The following is a 16,107-nucleotide window of genomic DNA, read 5'->3' as shown; positions in this document are numbered from 1 at the left end:
ATTATTTCATCATTATCTGAGAGTGCTGGAATATAAATCTGTAGTCAATTGGCTATACAAGCATTTATGGAATTTTTCTTTGAATATTAAAGGATTTGAAAGCTTTTCTTAAAGAGTAAATCCAGCAGTTTTCTGAAGTGTATTTGCAGTGGAATGATAATTTGACATTAAAAGAAAAAAGAAAATTGTAGCTGGTAAACAGTAGTGAAGAAAATAAGCTGCATGCATGTGCCTCAAAAGAAATAAAATTTTACATGCATAATTATGTGTTGTGTTGATATATATGGGGAGTTACAGGATTTTTTTTACAACCAGTCTCATTTTTTCTTCGCTTCTTGGCATTTTAAACAGTTTTTCTCATTTCAGTGCTTGAGGTAATTTTAATTAGTAATATGATTTACTTTGAGGAGTTACAATTATTTCAGACATGAAAAGACTTCCTTTCAGATCTTCCTATGCTGGGGAGAAAATATCTCTAGAAATATCAGAAAAGTCACAGTGAAGGCAAGTGCAACATTCTGTTGTTTCTGCTCTGCAGATCTGTTCAGATGAGAGATCTGAACAAACTATATTGAGAAACTCACCAAACTCATTCCTCTTTGGTTCCAGTCTGCAGGGGATGGCAAACTTCACTCTCCTGGCATTTCTGCCTGGGATTGCTGTTGCTCTGGCTAGGCATCCTTGGCCACTTTTGTGCTGATCTTCTATTTAGTTTTAGAAAATTGGCCTTTTTCATTAACCTAGTGCTCCCCTGTAGCTAAATTCCCCTATTCCAGCTATGGGAACATTCCTGATATGGCCTAATTTTTCAGTGGGAAGAGGCAGGTGTAGGTAAGACTTATGTTGTAGCGGTGGTAAGAGCCATCAGTATTCACTTACCTGTATAAATACAGTTTCTGACAAACCAAGCCCTATATGCAGCAGTACCCTGTCTTGTTGTCTTTACTGTTCAGAAGTATTTTGGCATCAAAGAAGAGATCTGCTGGTGCACTGCATTCTTCTGTATGTGGCAAGATAAATTTCCCGATCAAGAAGTTCCTTCCAGTTTATCTGACCTTCTGCATGTTCATGTCATGTCATTGATCCTCCCCACTGCCCAGGATAGGCTGGGATCCCATCTGTTCCCACTTGTCATGCTTTCTAGTTTCACTTTTTGAAATTGCTCTTTCTTACTAACTTCTATTCTCCACGTTCATGGGCTTTTCAGACAATGTTAGCAAACTGATGTTTCTCCTCAGGCAGTACTTTTAACAGCTCTGCCCAAGAAATAAGCATTGACTATTCTTGTTTGTCATTTGTCTGGTGGGTGTACATCCAGACTTGTTAGCTAAAAAGAGATACTGTATTCTCCACAAGATGTTATACTGCACTGTTTATGCCACTCCCTGTGTGATACTAACAAATCAGCCAGCTTTTTAAATTTCATGAAAGGTCAGCTAAAGAAACTGCCATTGGTGTAATTTTGTTTAACTGGATAGTTGTTCAGACCATGTGTTTCATCTTCAGATATGTTGTACTCATCTTGTAGGACTCCCAGCACATATTTTTGGGCACATATAGAACATGTGGGGGGAAAAAAAAAGATATGTGAATAAATTAAAGGATATCAAATAAACACAGGAGAATTATTATTTTTTTACTGTACTGTGTACTTCTACAAATCTGCAGAAGAGTAAGACACTCCCAAGAAAAGAAGTAAGTGAAAAACTTAACTGTAAAATACTGGTAAAAAAGGATAAATTAACAGAGAAAGTAGCATCTCTTTAAGGCTGAGTTACTCAAAATAATTTTGAATCATGTTATATGTTTGCCTCTGCACACATGCTGTATAATATAGATCATATTATGCAAATTAAAAATTATGGTGAACTGTCAGTGTTTTCAGTCTCCCAAAATTTATATTTTTGTGAAAAACTTTTGGAGGAGGTCAGGTGCAGATTCTCTAATATTGATTCTACAGCAGGAATTGCTACCACTCTGTTCCTCCTAAATTAGGTTTTGTAATATAAGTTTACTAATTAATATGGAGTAAGGCTGTGAGGTAATATAAGTTTAACCCATCACAGGGATCATCTGGTCCAGTCCCTTGGTCTTCAAGCAGGATCTGTTTCAAGACTGGAAATCAAAGTTCCTTCAGGTTGCACTGGCTTAACATGACTTAATGAGCTACAAAACCTCATGTTTCTGCAAACAGAAGTGTTAGAGGGTGACAGATGTGATAGAATGCGTATCACTCTGCAAAAGTAGTTTATATTAAGTAGCTCTTTAAAAATAATTGAGACATAAACTTAAAGGGAGAACATTTTTGGTAAATGGTTTGCATAGGTAAATCCTCTACTTAAAGATTGTTCTATTTTTTCTTTTAGTATTTACCAAAAGTGAAGTTCTGTTTCCAAATAACTGGACTTTTGGAAGGATAAGGCTGTTAATTTTGCTGTCTTGTTTCAAAATGGATTTTATGGAAACTTAGGTAAAACTGAGGGTAAATAGTAATAAAAACAGCTTGAGAAAAATATTTATTACTCTCATTTTAGCCCCTAATTTTAGTCTCAAATAGCAGTACTATTAAAGACTCCTAAAACAATAGGAAAAACTTTTCGTGCCCCAATTGACTTCACTGACGGACAGTAGCTTACTGCATTTCTCTTTTGTAGACTATAATGATAAATATACTGGGAATAGTAAAGTCAAATGATTGTTTTTACTTAGAATTCTTCATTTAGAGAGAAATGAGACCAACCTGTGAAAGCAGAGAAATACTGCAGTTTAACTAAGCACTTAGATCTCAGTATTTGTAGCCCTGAAGCTTGATTTTTAAATAGATTTTTTTTGAGAAGAATTAGAATTTAAAATTACTTTTTGAATTTTTCTTCAACATTTGAATTGGTGAGTTACTTCAAAAGTAAGGATACTTAAGACTCAGTTTAGAAAGTCCTTCTTAGCTCCTGATGAGCAAAGTAAGATGTACATTTTTTGTAGTGGGTAACAGGTTTAGTAAGGCACAGACATGCAAATTCTTCAGGCAGATTGATTTTTCTAAGGGAAGTCATAAATACCAGGGAACCCTTCGTGTCAGACTGTTGCAGTTTACAGGATGCTCACTCATCTCCCAGCAGGAAGAATTATAACTTGCAAAATATCACTGCAGTATAAGGATTTTTCATGAGACAGGAGCCTCATACATTTTATAGCTATTGTTGTTACTGGGGTAGGGGCATGCAGGGGGCTGCTTTCTCTTGCTGAATGAAATTGTCCTCTCCCAGTGTTTCAAAATTACACATTCAGGGTACTTGAAGCATAAAGGCTCTAGAAACATAATTTTGTTATATTGCACTGCAGAAGAATATCTCCCCAATTCTTCCTTCAGCAGAAGAGGTTTCCTGCATTGAACGTGGCAGGTTTCTGAGTGGAGCAGGTTACTTCCCCATGTCGGGTGATGTGACAGGAGTGCAGATGGTGTGCTGAGCATCTGAACTGGTGTCAGCTGATATGATAGGAGTGAAGTCATCACATGAAGCAGGCAGCACAGCCTCAGGCCATTACAGGGTGTTAGTTCTGGGGCTTCAGCTTTGCTTGGTTAACATGTTTTGTCCATCCAGACAAAGATCCTCAAACATGTGCAAAGAGATTGGTCTCAACAAGTGAAAACCAGAAAGGATACATTACCACTGGGTTTTTTTTAGGAATGGCTCTAGCCAAGTGTAAATTAAATACTCCTGGGCATCTTCATACTATCATAAACCAAACTACTCTCTTCTGTAATGCTGTGAAGAGTGCTGAGTATATCCATGCTAAAAAGTGTTCACCGCACTAGCTGTCAGAATTTGGATGTTTTCTTTAGAAGTGTGGAGTTTTTTATAAGAGGGAAGGCTTTGGGGATAAGGTAAATGTAAACATCTGAGCACAACTGAGTAGGAGTGAAAAGGACATGATCTTCAATGGTGTAACGAAAGGGAAATTTCTCAGTAAAAATTCCTTCTGGGGTAATCCTGTGAAGTGGGGTGTGTTGTTAGTTCGACTGTGATACTACCCACAAATTACCCAAAAAAGGCAAACTTCTTAGTTTCTATAGAATTTGTATATGTAGAATCAGCATTTGTGGTGTTCCTGCACTTCAGAGAATAATTACAGTATTCAAATCTTTGGTCAAATACACAAATGCATGAGTCCATGCTTTAGAAAAGTTTATCATTAAACAAATATACTACTTTAGGTCACAATACATAGAAACAATTCAGAAATTGTGATTAGTCATCAAATAACTTTTTCTTCTTTTTTTCCTTAACACAGAGGGTAGAACTTGATATTTCTTTCTAAATATATAACCTTGAAGAGTTTTTCCATATTTTTCTGTTGTGTACATTGAAGGCTAATATTTTACAGATTTAATATTTCTGCCTCTATATGGCCAAATGTGTCACATAGTGAGAAAGGGACAGATTATGAAATAAAAGTACTTACACATTTTTGCATACATGTGCTATGTAACGGAGTTAATTGTAACTTTCACTTGGTTTAATAAATAATTCCATAGGCACTAAGACTTTAATAATTCTTATTTTGCTAACACAAAAATTTGTTTTTTAGTCTTATGTTTCAATAAGTATTGTAAACCACCTCCAGGACTATGCTTAAGGGTAAGAGGTTGGCAAAATAATTCCTTCTTTTTTTGCTCCTTAAAGTTAATGATTAAGCATTTTTCTTAACTCCATATTTTAAAAGTGTATGTTTTGTAGGAAAGAAATATTTTTAAATGCTCTGGTGCATTGCTGTGTATGAACCTTCAGGAAGGTTTTCGTGTCTTGCATTGAAGATGTGTTGGTATAAAAGATTATGTGTTACTTTTGTAGTCAAATTTTACAATGTTTTTAATATATAGTATGAATTCTGTAAATAATGAAGCATGTACATAAAAAGCTAGAGTTTCTTATAGAGTGTGCTTGATGCAGCTAACTGGTGGACAATAATGTAATGTGTGTAATTTTAACAATGGTGTATTTTAGTGGCTTGATACAAATCATGAAAGAATTAATTATTGATTAATTATCTTTAAAATGGTGAAATACCACTTATTAATAAATTCTTTGTCTTTCTCACAGTGTATGAGACATGCTGGGGAAGGGTGTTTGGTTGTAAGGGAGCTGAAGCACCCTTTGTGGGAGGGCAGCAACATCAGCAAGATCCAGTTTGGAATATGGCCCTGAGGTCGTGGGAAATTTGGTTTCAAGGAGGGGGGATTGCTTCTTTGCTTTATGTGTGGAAGCCAGAGAGCAATTTTAGCATCTGGAAAAGTTTTTAGTATCAAGCTGTTACCTAAGCAAGCACACATGCAATGCCAAGAAGTTCAAAAGGACATGAAGTACGTACATGCTGAGGATTGTCACCTGGATGGCAATGCTGCTGTGGCAAACCACCTTCTGTAATGAGTCAAACAATGGCAAAACTGCAGATGGCTCTACCTGCTGGGGTACTGCAGGGCTATTCCTTTAATGCCATGAAGGGCATGTTCAGTTCCCAAGATTAATGGCGTAAACATGTTGCTGGTCCCGGTGCATTTGTTGGTGTCTCACTCTGTAACTCCCTGATAACAGAACCCACTTTTCTGTACTGAGCTCTCTCAGTGACCAAGTATGTAGGAGCAACCACAAGTCTGAACATCACTGAGTTACATGAAGCTTAAGCTATGATAGGAAAATTAGTTATACCTTCCCTGTGATCACTCATCCTTTATTGTCCAGAAGAGGAAATGAGTCAGATCTTTGGCATCATCAAAACTGCTGAGTTAGCCATTTCCATTTTCACATCCAAGTGGAAAGATTGGCAGTGAGTAGGGAGCTGTTGTTCGTTGTAACTGGAATTGTTATTACCAGCTTCTTAACCTGTCATCTGTTCCACATTACCCTGGTGCTTCTCTTCTGAAGGCTGGTTTGTTCCAAGGAAGGAGGTTAGTGACACCAGGCAGTCCAAACCTGAGGAGGCCAGAAGACTGTTAGCCTACCTTCCTTAAACCTGCTGACTACTGAAATGCAGCTTTTTCCACAGCTGTTTCACTTAGATAATGCCCAGGGTAATTTAAGACATTTTTCTGTTTCCTTCCATGCATGCTGCTGTCCTGGTACACCAGTGCTGTTTAATTTGTCTATTTACAAGCTAAATTAGAAAGGTCCTGACAAGTTTCCTTTGCATTGATTTGTCCCATGCATTTGATAAAAATGCAGGTCTAGAATTGTATGAAATTGTTTGTTGCGTCTTTCTGAAATATTTTGACTAATGCAACACTTAAGATTTGTGTCCCTTTTCTGTGGAGAATTCACACTGAATTTTAATAATCTCTTCATGTTGCCCTTACTGTCAGATAATATTCTCATGTTTTCTTTGTATGCCAATTATTTCCAATTTAAAAAGTCAGTTTTCCTAAGATACTTAGTCACCTGCCTCTTACAACCAAGGGTAAAGCATTATTTGTCTTGTTTTATTATAATGACTTAATTTCTGCAACTTCTTAATTTCCAAGTTCTCTGGCTCTTATGAGTTGTATTCTCTTCTCTTTTAGTCATAATGTTCTTGACTGTTTGTCATGAGCAGTGTCAAAGATTTTGTGCCAACGTCACTAGGAATGATATTGTTCCTTAGAAGCTTCTGTAATAACTTCCCTCCAAACTGATAATTCCCCTCTTGTACATAGATTGTTACTGCTTCTCTGTTATCTAGTTCATATGCATTTCATAATTCCAGTCTTAATCCCTATCTTCTCCAGGCTCATAGTATTTCTCAGAGCATCAAAACTGACCTGCTCAAATCTGTCTTCTTGTCCAGAAACTTAGATTAACTGTAGTTTAATGTTACATTTTATTATAGTACATATTATTGAGACCATCCTAATGTGCCTATAGTCATCTGAATTTTTTTTTAACACTCAGCTTCCCGTTATTCAGCAAAACAGTATCATCTCAAACACAGTAGATTTATATATGTACTTCATATGGATGAAATGTCCCTTGAATTCACTGGCAGCAGTGAATTAATCTTCATCTTTAGCAGAGCTAAACTCTAAAGAGCAGAGGGAAGAAAGACCAGGAGTAATTCCTGTTCATCTTATTTCTACATTTATTAAAAGTACAGTTTAGATAAAATGGTCAACAGTTTAGCACTCCCATGGATTTAAGAACAGCTCAAGTGAAGGGAGAATTTTTATGTCTTCTCTGTTAAATGTTGTTAATGCTCAAAGAAAAATCATGTTAATTTAAAAAGCACCATTTGCATTCACTCTTTTAATATGAGATAGTCTTGCAATAATAAAGTTGGTAGGTTTGGGCTTCTGTATATATGCAGTAAGAACCTTCCTTTTTTATTATATCAGTAAATCACAGCGATTACAATGATTTCAGAGCTTGCAATGCAAATTACTTTGTGCTTGTGTATTAGCTACTCTATTTTTCTGCCACAATAATTAAACATTGCCTTTATTCTGATTTCTTTCTTATAATTTTTTTAATTCCTGCTTGCAGTTCAGAGTTCTCATAGCATGAATAGATCATTAGTATTTCTTGCCAACTTTTAGTTTCAGCTGGCATGGAAAAAGGCAAGTAGAAGTCCATGCCAACTCTTGCATTAGTTGTGCTGTAAGAACCATTCAGAAGACAGCAAACTATTCAGAAAAGTCACAAAGTCATGCAATATGAAAAGATAAAATGTTGGGCCTCCAGGTATTGTATTGAATTGAAGACAAATTCTTCCATTCACTGCTTTCAGTGAATGTAAATTGGTTGTATCATGTCAGACTAAATGTTAATTTGGCAAAATATTATCTCTCTGGGGTAATTGGTAGAAGAAACTGAGGCAGGGGTACAGGACAATAAGGAAATATTGTGATATATCTTCAGCTGGGGCTCCAGGAGTTCTAGGTAGCAATGATTGGAGTTTCCCACTAAGCTGTTGCTTCGCTCTTTAAAGTGATCCAAAATTTTATCATCAGCAGCTTGCTGTGCCACTAAGATCTGTTTCAAGTCTTGAGTGCATCCTTGTAAGTGTCATAGTTCTTTATGTGAGAAGAGATGGTACCATTCCTATAAATTTTTCTTATGGTGCTCATTGACTCTATTGACCTCTGAGTTGGCCCTCTTTGGATTTCTCTGTTTTGTCCTAGTTATCTGTTTATTTAATGATCCAGATATGTGATCATTGGGTAGCCTTGGTCGGTACCTTTATACTCACATGATGGTTGATGACAAACTCAACATGACCTGGCCATGAATACTCCCAACCCAGAAGGCCAGTGGGATCTCGGCTGCATCCAAAGCAGTGTGGGCAGCAGGGCCAGGGAGGGAATTCTGCCCCTCTGCTCTGCTCTGATGAGAGCCCACCTGGAGTGCCAGTTCTGGTGCCCCCAATATGGGAAGGACAGGGGACTGTTGGAGCACGTGCAGAGGAGGACACAAAGCTGAGAAGAGGTAAAAGACAGGCAAAGAAAGTTGGGGCTACTTTAGAGAAGAGAAAGTTGCATGGAGACCTCACAGCAGCCTTCCACGATCTGGAGGCCTACAGGGAAGCCAGAGAGCAACTCTTCAGGGATTGTATTGATAGAACAAGAAGTAATTGGTACAAACTGAAAGAGGAAAACCTTAGGCTACAGTTTAGGAAGAAATTCTTTTCTGTGCGGGTGGTGAGACATGAACAGGTTGTCCAAGGGAGGTTGTGGATATCCCAACCCTGACACTGTTAAAGGCTGGGTTGGATAATACTTTGAGCAACCTGGTTTAGTGGAAGGTATCTCTGCCCATGGCAGAGGTGTTGGAGGTAGATGATATTTAAGGTCCCTACCAACCCTTAACATTCTATAATTCTGTGTTATCAGTTTCAAATGGGATGATATTGACAAGGTGCCTGACAAGTCTTCAAGATGTTGGTTTGCTATGGACACAACCATGTAATGATTCACTTTAGACTTGTTCTCATGCTATTTGCTTTTCCTTTCATCACTGCTGAACCTCTGCGTGACACCTACCCAGAATTGCATACTATGTGGGCTGGTACTGTTTGGACAGAGTCCTAACAGCTTAGACAGTTTGACATTCTTCAGACAGAATTAGGATTGTGTTCCTCACACATACTTTGCATTTATCTATACAAAATTTAATCTGGCATTTTATTACCTTGCCATTCAAAGTAATGAAAACTTGCAGGAAGGTTTACTCTTACCATGCTGAATAATTTTAATTTATAGTCAATAAATCTTTCCGCTTCCTAAACCCACCTCCTTTGCCAGATAATTTATGACAGCATTTTCCAATTCAGACTGTCACACAAATCCATTTTCCAGGAAATTTAATTATCCTTCCCTTTGCCTTTTGGGCTTGACCATCTTGCTTGGAAATTTCAAAGTAAAGTTTGGATCAAATTGAATTGCTTTCATTTAGATGTTAATAAGTTGAATTGTAATAAGACATTTTTTCTTGCAACATTAAGAACAAACTTCTGCACCAAGATTAAACAGGCTATCTTCAGGAAGTGTTGTTGCTTTCGGTGTCATGTTTGTTCTGTTTTCTCCAAATCGGGATCTATTAAAATTCTTCAGTAACATAACTGAAAATGGATTAGTACAGTTTTGCATATACGTGATAGTACTGCATTACTGAGTTGATTGAATTTTTTTTCATTCCTACTTTTAATCTGTTGTTGATTATCAAAATCAAAATCATTACTATAATGGAGTATATCTTCATTCCATGGTTTCAGTGGAGCATATCAAGTAAACCCAGGCATCTGAAATTGGAATGTGAAAAAAAATGCAGTATTTATGTCAACAGAATATTTCTGTTAAATAAGTGCTGCTAATGAATCTTCTGTAAAGCTGATTTTGTAATAAGTCTAGGGTTACAGAAGAATTTGCCCAATTGGAGGACAGCATTTAGCTTTGCAGCAATATGTCATCTGTTGCAAACCTTTTGGATAAAATCCATTTTACTATTTTACATAAAACGTTCATGTACTTAACTATGAAAAATCATGTACTTTAAATGTAACATTTAAACTTTAAATGTTAATGGTTGTAAACAGGTAAAGTTAATGGTCGTTTCATTTATACTCAAATAGCATTCTTCATTAGACAACATAGAAAAGAAAGTCATACAAACCACCTCCCCTTCTTTCTTTTATTTTCAACATTACACATTTTCCTTATTTTACTTTAAGGGGACTTAACTATGAAATTCTAGATGTAAAAATCATGCCTTCAGCTTTTTGCAGAAAAAGTGGACAATGCAAAATCATAGTCACCTTGCAGAGCTCACAACATACAACTTAAGGTAAAACAGACCAGGAAGGAAGTGTAACTTATAACTGGAAACTGGAAATCTAGCCAGATCAGCTGTTCTTTTTTTCATTATTCAAAATATAAATTGTAGAGTGAGAAAATTGTTTTTCCAAAGAGCTAATGCCATCTACCCGCTCTTTCCTAAACACTGTTTTCCCTTTCAATCTCTAATCCATCTGTCCTGCCATCGACCATCTCTAATTCTCAAGAAAGCCATATTTCAGTATTTTCAGCCCTGCTAGTTAAAACACTAACAGGCCTGATCATGTTAGTTCCTGTTCTCTGTGATTACAGGGAAATCAGCCAAACTCTCATGTCCCTGGTTCATCTCATCTCATGTAACAAGCAAAATACCCACATTTCAAGACAGAGCAAATGTTCTCAGAGCGCCTTCGGTAGGGTCTGTGAATAAGGTGTATATGAGTAATGTTGTAACTTTGTATGGTTTTTTCACATTCATTTTCACTTAATATAACAGAGGTACCTGTGTTATTAGAGGCAAATTTAACATAGCTTAAGGTATTTCTCAGAACGTGACTGCTGCTTGTCTATGTGTCATATGACTAACCTCAAAAATTTTAATCTGAGTAATAGTAGCAGCCATGTTTGCTCAAGCAGAGGCATTGGAGGTCTGAATGAAGTGGGAAGGGCAATCTAGAAGTTCCGTATTAAAGTTCTGTTTTTCTAAATGTGACAATGTTTATGTCTTGTACATGCTAATGAATTTTATATGGTTTCATGATTCTTCGGAGTTATTAGGAGTTAGTTAGGAGTTATTTTACATTTCTTGTCCTATTCTTAATACTACTTCCAGTGTCAAAACTTCTGTTCTTGAAATAATTGAAGTAAAATGAGCTAAATGTTTTGAGTCAGATATACTGTGCAATCAGAACTTACCTCTCCTGATTTCTTCAGTGTATAAAAGACAAACTTCAATACCCATCTCAGAATCTGATTACAGCTCAAGTTTAAAACATATTCTTGAACAATATTTTCTATCTAATTAGCACATTTTCCTTATGCATTAATTACAGACCAGTATGTTTGCAGAGAAAAAAAAAAAACAGCCTTTTCTCCTTTATCTGCCAGTCATGGGAAATAATTCTCTGGAGTTAGTAGGTGTTAGCAAAGAGCAGCAGGTTTTAAATATATTTATGATATCAGTATTTTACTTATGCATATGATTTCCCATTTAACAATAAATTCTTATCACATTAATAATGAGATAAGTTGTTTTCTAGCAAGGAAACTCGGTCAAAGATAGTTTTATGATTTGCTTATAGTTTATTGTCAGCACAGAAAGTATAAAGGCCAGATATTTTGGATCCTAGACTTGTCAGCAACAAAATGTATCTCTTCACTATATCACAGTTACTAATTTGACAGAAGTAGAATGTCTTTTGCTACAGAAATAAATTGGAAATCACTATCACAATCAATTGCTTAATTGACATACTATGTGTATCTTACAAAATGTATATTCAAATGGTTTTATTTCAACTATTGAATTCTCTATCAACATGAAAAAAAAGGTTTTGTTAAGGCCATTCAGTTTTTTAATGTTAAAAAGCACTTACTATTTGCATATAAGAGTACAATCGGCTTTTTGCTCCATAGACAAAAATACAGAGTGCTCTTTAAAATTGTGATTGTTGCTAACCTTCCATTAAGGATCTGTGCTAACTGAGGTTTAGATAGAAGTGAAGTCAGTGGTTCATGCACAGTACCTATGAACTCAGAAATATTACCCACAGACCTATGCCTATGCATTTCCCTTAGTTCTGCAGCTGGACGACATGAAGGTAAACCTAAGGTAAGTGACCTTTTCTTTAGACAGAGGACAATATTTGCTTACTGTGGACACTACTGAAACTCAGACCAAAACAATGTAACTATTTTCTACTGAATGCTTTAAAATTCTATGCCTAAAAACAACAATGATCTATAAGAATTGGTAATGGTACTGGTACCAATGTGAGTCCTTTTTTGGGTAGAACCACTTCAATCTAATGTCTCTTTCCCCCTACACCCCTTTTTCTCTCTTTCTAGATGCAGCAATTGTTCCACGAAAACTATGAACACAACCGCAAAGGTTACATTCAAGATCTTCACAACAGCAAGATCCACACAGCCATAACGCTTCATCCAAACAAAAGACCTGCCTACCAATATAGGCTGCACAATTACATACTGAGTCGCAAAATTTCCGAACTGCGCCATCGGACCATCCAGCTCCATCGAGAAAGTGTCCTGATGAGCAAGCTCAGTAACACTGAAGTAAATAAGGAAGATCAGCAACTGGGAGTGGTGCCGTCTTTCAATAATTTCCAGCCACGTGAAAGGAATGAAGTCATTGAGTGGGAGTTCCTGACAGGAAAGTTTCTTTACTCAATGGTGGAGAACCAGCCACCCCGGCAGAGCCTGAGCAGCGTCCTGCGGGCTGCACTGGATGATACTGTGATGCAGGTCATGGAAATGATAAATGAGAACTCCAGATCTAGAGGAAGGCTCATTGATTTCAAGGAAATACAGTATGGGTACCGCAGGGTAGACCCTCTGCATGGAGTAGAGTACATCCTAGATTTACTGCTTTTGTACAAAAGGCATAAAGGAAGGAAAGTTACAGTTCCAGTGAGACGCCATGCTTACCTTCAGCAATTGTTTAGCAAACCATTCTTCAAAGAAGCAGAGGAGCTGGATGTAAAAAGCTTGCTGGAGGACACCAGCAGTGACGCTCAATCTTTCTCTTTTCTTTCAAATTCTTTAAAGATTTTTTCCTCATCATTCCAAGGCACCAAAGACATTGGAGGACAGAGTGACAAGAAAATACATATTCTTGTCCCTATCACGGGGAGGTTTGATACTTTCTCAAGATTTATGGTTAATTTTGAGAAAACTTGTCTGATTCCCAAGCAGAATGTAAAGTTGGCAATAATTCTCTTCAGTTCTGATTCAGGCCCAGACTCTAGCAAGCACATAGAGCTAATTAAAGAATACAGCATTAAATATCCGAAGGCAGATATGACCCTGATTCCAATGTCAGGAAAGTTTTCTAGAGGTCTAGCTCTTGAGATGGCCTCGTCTCATTTTGGCAATGACACTTTGCTGCTGTTCTGTGATGTTGATCTAGTATTCACATCAGACTTCCTCCAGCGATGCAGAGATAACACTATTCAGGGAGAACAGGTTTACTACCCTATCATCTTCAGCCAATATGATCCAAAAGTAATATATGGAGGCGACCCTCCAGCTGACAGTAGTTTTGTTTTCACAAAAAGAGCTGGATTTTGGAGGGAGTATGGATTTGGAATTACCTGTATTTACAAAAGTGACCTACTTACTGCTGGTGGGTTTGATACCTCGATTCAAGGCTGGGGACTTGAGGATGTCGATCTCTTTACTAAAGTGATAACATCTGGCTTGAAGGCTTTCAGAAGTCAGGAAGTAGGAGCTGTCCATATTTTTCATCCTGTTCAGTGTGACCCAAATTTAGATCCGAAACAATATAAAATGTGCTTAGGGTCCAAAGCAAGTACATTTGCCTCTACCATGCAGCTTGCTGGACTCTGGCTACAGAAACATTTGGGTGTCAGGTACAATTGGACTCTCTCCTGATAACTCAGCCTATTTGGCCTTTTTAGGGGAGTTTACCTCATTGCTGTTATTTGATTTTGCTGTTGTAGTTTTAAACTCCCTCCTTGTAGTCTTCCAAAGACTGTTGACCTCAAACAGGCTGACTCTGCTGTTCATTGATGTTTCTTATACCTACTGAACTGGTGAGGTGAATTCCTTCATATCTCCTTTATTTGAAATTCAGTCTTATCATGGAAATCATACAAGCCCATGGAGCATATTCATCACAGGAGACTGTATTAGAAGAATGTTGTCTTTCAGCTTTTGGATTCAGTATCATCTTTGTTGCATTTCTCAGATTTGATGTGATACAAATATTTACTGGTGAAGGTACCACAAAAGTGCTTTATGCTTCTTCTGGGGATGGAACTCTCTAAGATAAACTTGAGTTTTATAATTTATATGAGGACTTATATGTATAAACGCTACTTTTCTTCATCTTTAGAATTTTTAAAGTAAATGAATAGCTATAACTGTACCTTTATTTTTTAAAAAAAGAGTAAAGCTGAGGAGCTACTTGCAAATACAACTGGTACTGGCTACCGAGGTCCTTAAATGTCTTGTTATTAAAACAAACTCCTCATTGTTATTCAGTCAAAGTGTAAATGAACTTTATTTTCACAACAAACAGGATTTAATCAAATGCTCATGTACACTTTGAAGATTATTTGAGCCAACATCCTTCATTTGCAGGCAAGAAGAAACTATGACTCAACATGGTCATTTATGATAAAGTGCAAGCATAGAGTGTTCTTACTTTGAAAAACATAGGATAAAGTTCTCTTTCTCTTTTTAGAATGAGTCTCTAATACATAATTTTCTGTTACATTCCTTTCATAAGGCTGCACTTCAGTGTTAAAAGTTAAAGCTCTATTTTTTGTTTTACATTTTTCATTAATATTGGTACTCAGTAGCAACTTGTTGTTAAAATTAAAGTAACTGTAGAATAGTTATTTAAGTTTCAAAATTTACTATTGCTGGTCAAAGTTCCATGCCAATATATTTATATTAGTGGAGGTTATAAGACTGTTTTCAGATTTATTTCTCCAAACAGCCTGAAGTTGCCATATTGTGGATTCATGAAGCAAAGTATTTAATACCAACAGGAGAAATAATAAAATTAATTTCTGTATTTTAAAGAAATGTTTATATAGGGATATATATGTGTGTGTGTGTGCGTGTGTGTATATCCCTATATATATAGAAATATAGAGAGAATAATTTCAAAGTATGTTCCACTTTTCAGTTCAGGCAATGATTTGTTATAATCGTTGGTTTTTTTGCCAGATGCTTGGAACATTTCATGTTATACTGTGGTAAGAGTTTAGAGCCATTCAGGAAACCATCAGAATTCAGCTAAACTTAAGTTTTTACAGTGAGTATATCTAATAACCTCACTACCCTTGATTTCAAACTATATTTCAAACCAAGCTGGACAAGAAAAAGTCGTAAGTTTTTTAGCTGTAACTGACTGCTTCTGTGTTTCCTTAAAAAAAAAAAAGCCAACCAAAAAACCCTGCAAACCCCGAAAATAACTAAGTGATTGGAATTCACTGGCACATCTGTTTGTGGGAGGATATCCAGATAATTTCCTAAGGTTTGAAGAGGGTGTGTAGGTCAGTTAATGTCTTTTATCTGTGGTTCTCTGTTCTGGACTTACCATGCAAAGGAAAAGGCAACCCTGACAAGGATTGAGTAAATTCAGAATTAAAAGACTGGCCATAGTGTGCTCTAAAAAAGGCCATTCCCTTGCCCTGGAGAAGGTAGTAATTGTTGAAGTGAGAACAGAGAGTGTAATTCATGTTTGTAGCAGCCCTCCTCAAGCAGAACTCCTGGCTTGTTATTTTCCTGGTGGCTCTTGTCTTCCTAGCCTAGTATTGTTAGCTCAAATGTATGACAATAGAAAAATTCACTTTCAATTATAATATAATTCTTGGAAATTGCTCTTCAAACTGATTGAAAAAGTCACACTTTTTTTTCCTTAAAAAAGCCAAGAACAAGGAACCTGGTATATTTTAAAAATCTCAATCAACCAATGCAACTCAGATTGTAAAATTCAAAAACTGATTGCCTGTTGATAAATATTTGTAATGGTTTCATAAACAAGAAAAAACCTAATGACTTGGAAAGATATCTAAGGAAATCATTGTCTGTTGGGATGT

General features: G+C 36.5%; 1 protein-coding gene across 1 annotated transcript in view; it reads left to right on the top strand.

Annotated features, from left to right (window-relative positions):
- CHSY3 (chondroitin sulfate synthase 3) overlaps positions 1–13,927 on the top strand; it is a gene marked incomplete at both ends in the record, with an annotated part of 138,781 nt that extends 124,854 nt beyond the window's left edge. The window contains one exon of the mRNA XM_084225609.1: positions 12,362–13,927. Coding sequence (XP_084081735.1) covers positions 12,362–13,927 — 1,566 coding nt within the window. The remainder of the gene's footprint in view (positions 1–12,361) is intronic.
- Between the last annotated feature and the right edge of the window lie 2,180 nt (positions 13,928–16,107).

This window comes from Fringilla coelebs (genome assembly GCF_963513975.1).
Source record: "Fringilla coelebs genome assembly, chromosome: Z".
Classification (NCBI taxonomy): Eukaryota; Metazoa; Chordata; class Aves; order Passeriformes; family Fringillidae; genus Fringilla; species Fringilla coelebs.
Note: the sequence above shows the minus strand (reverse complement) of the source record. Positions and strands in the feature narration are given on the sequence as shown.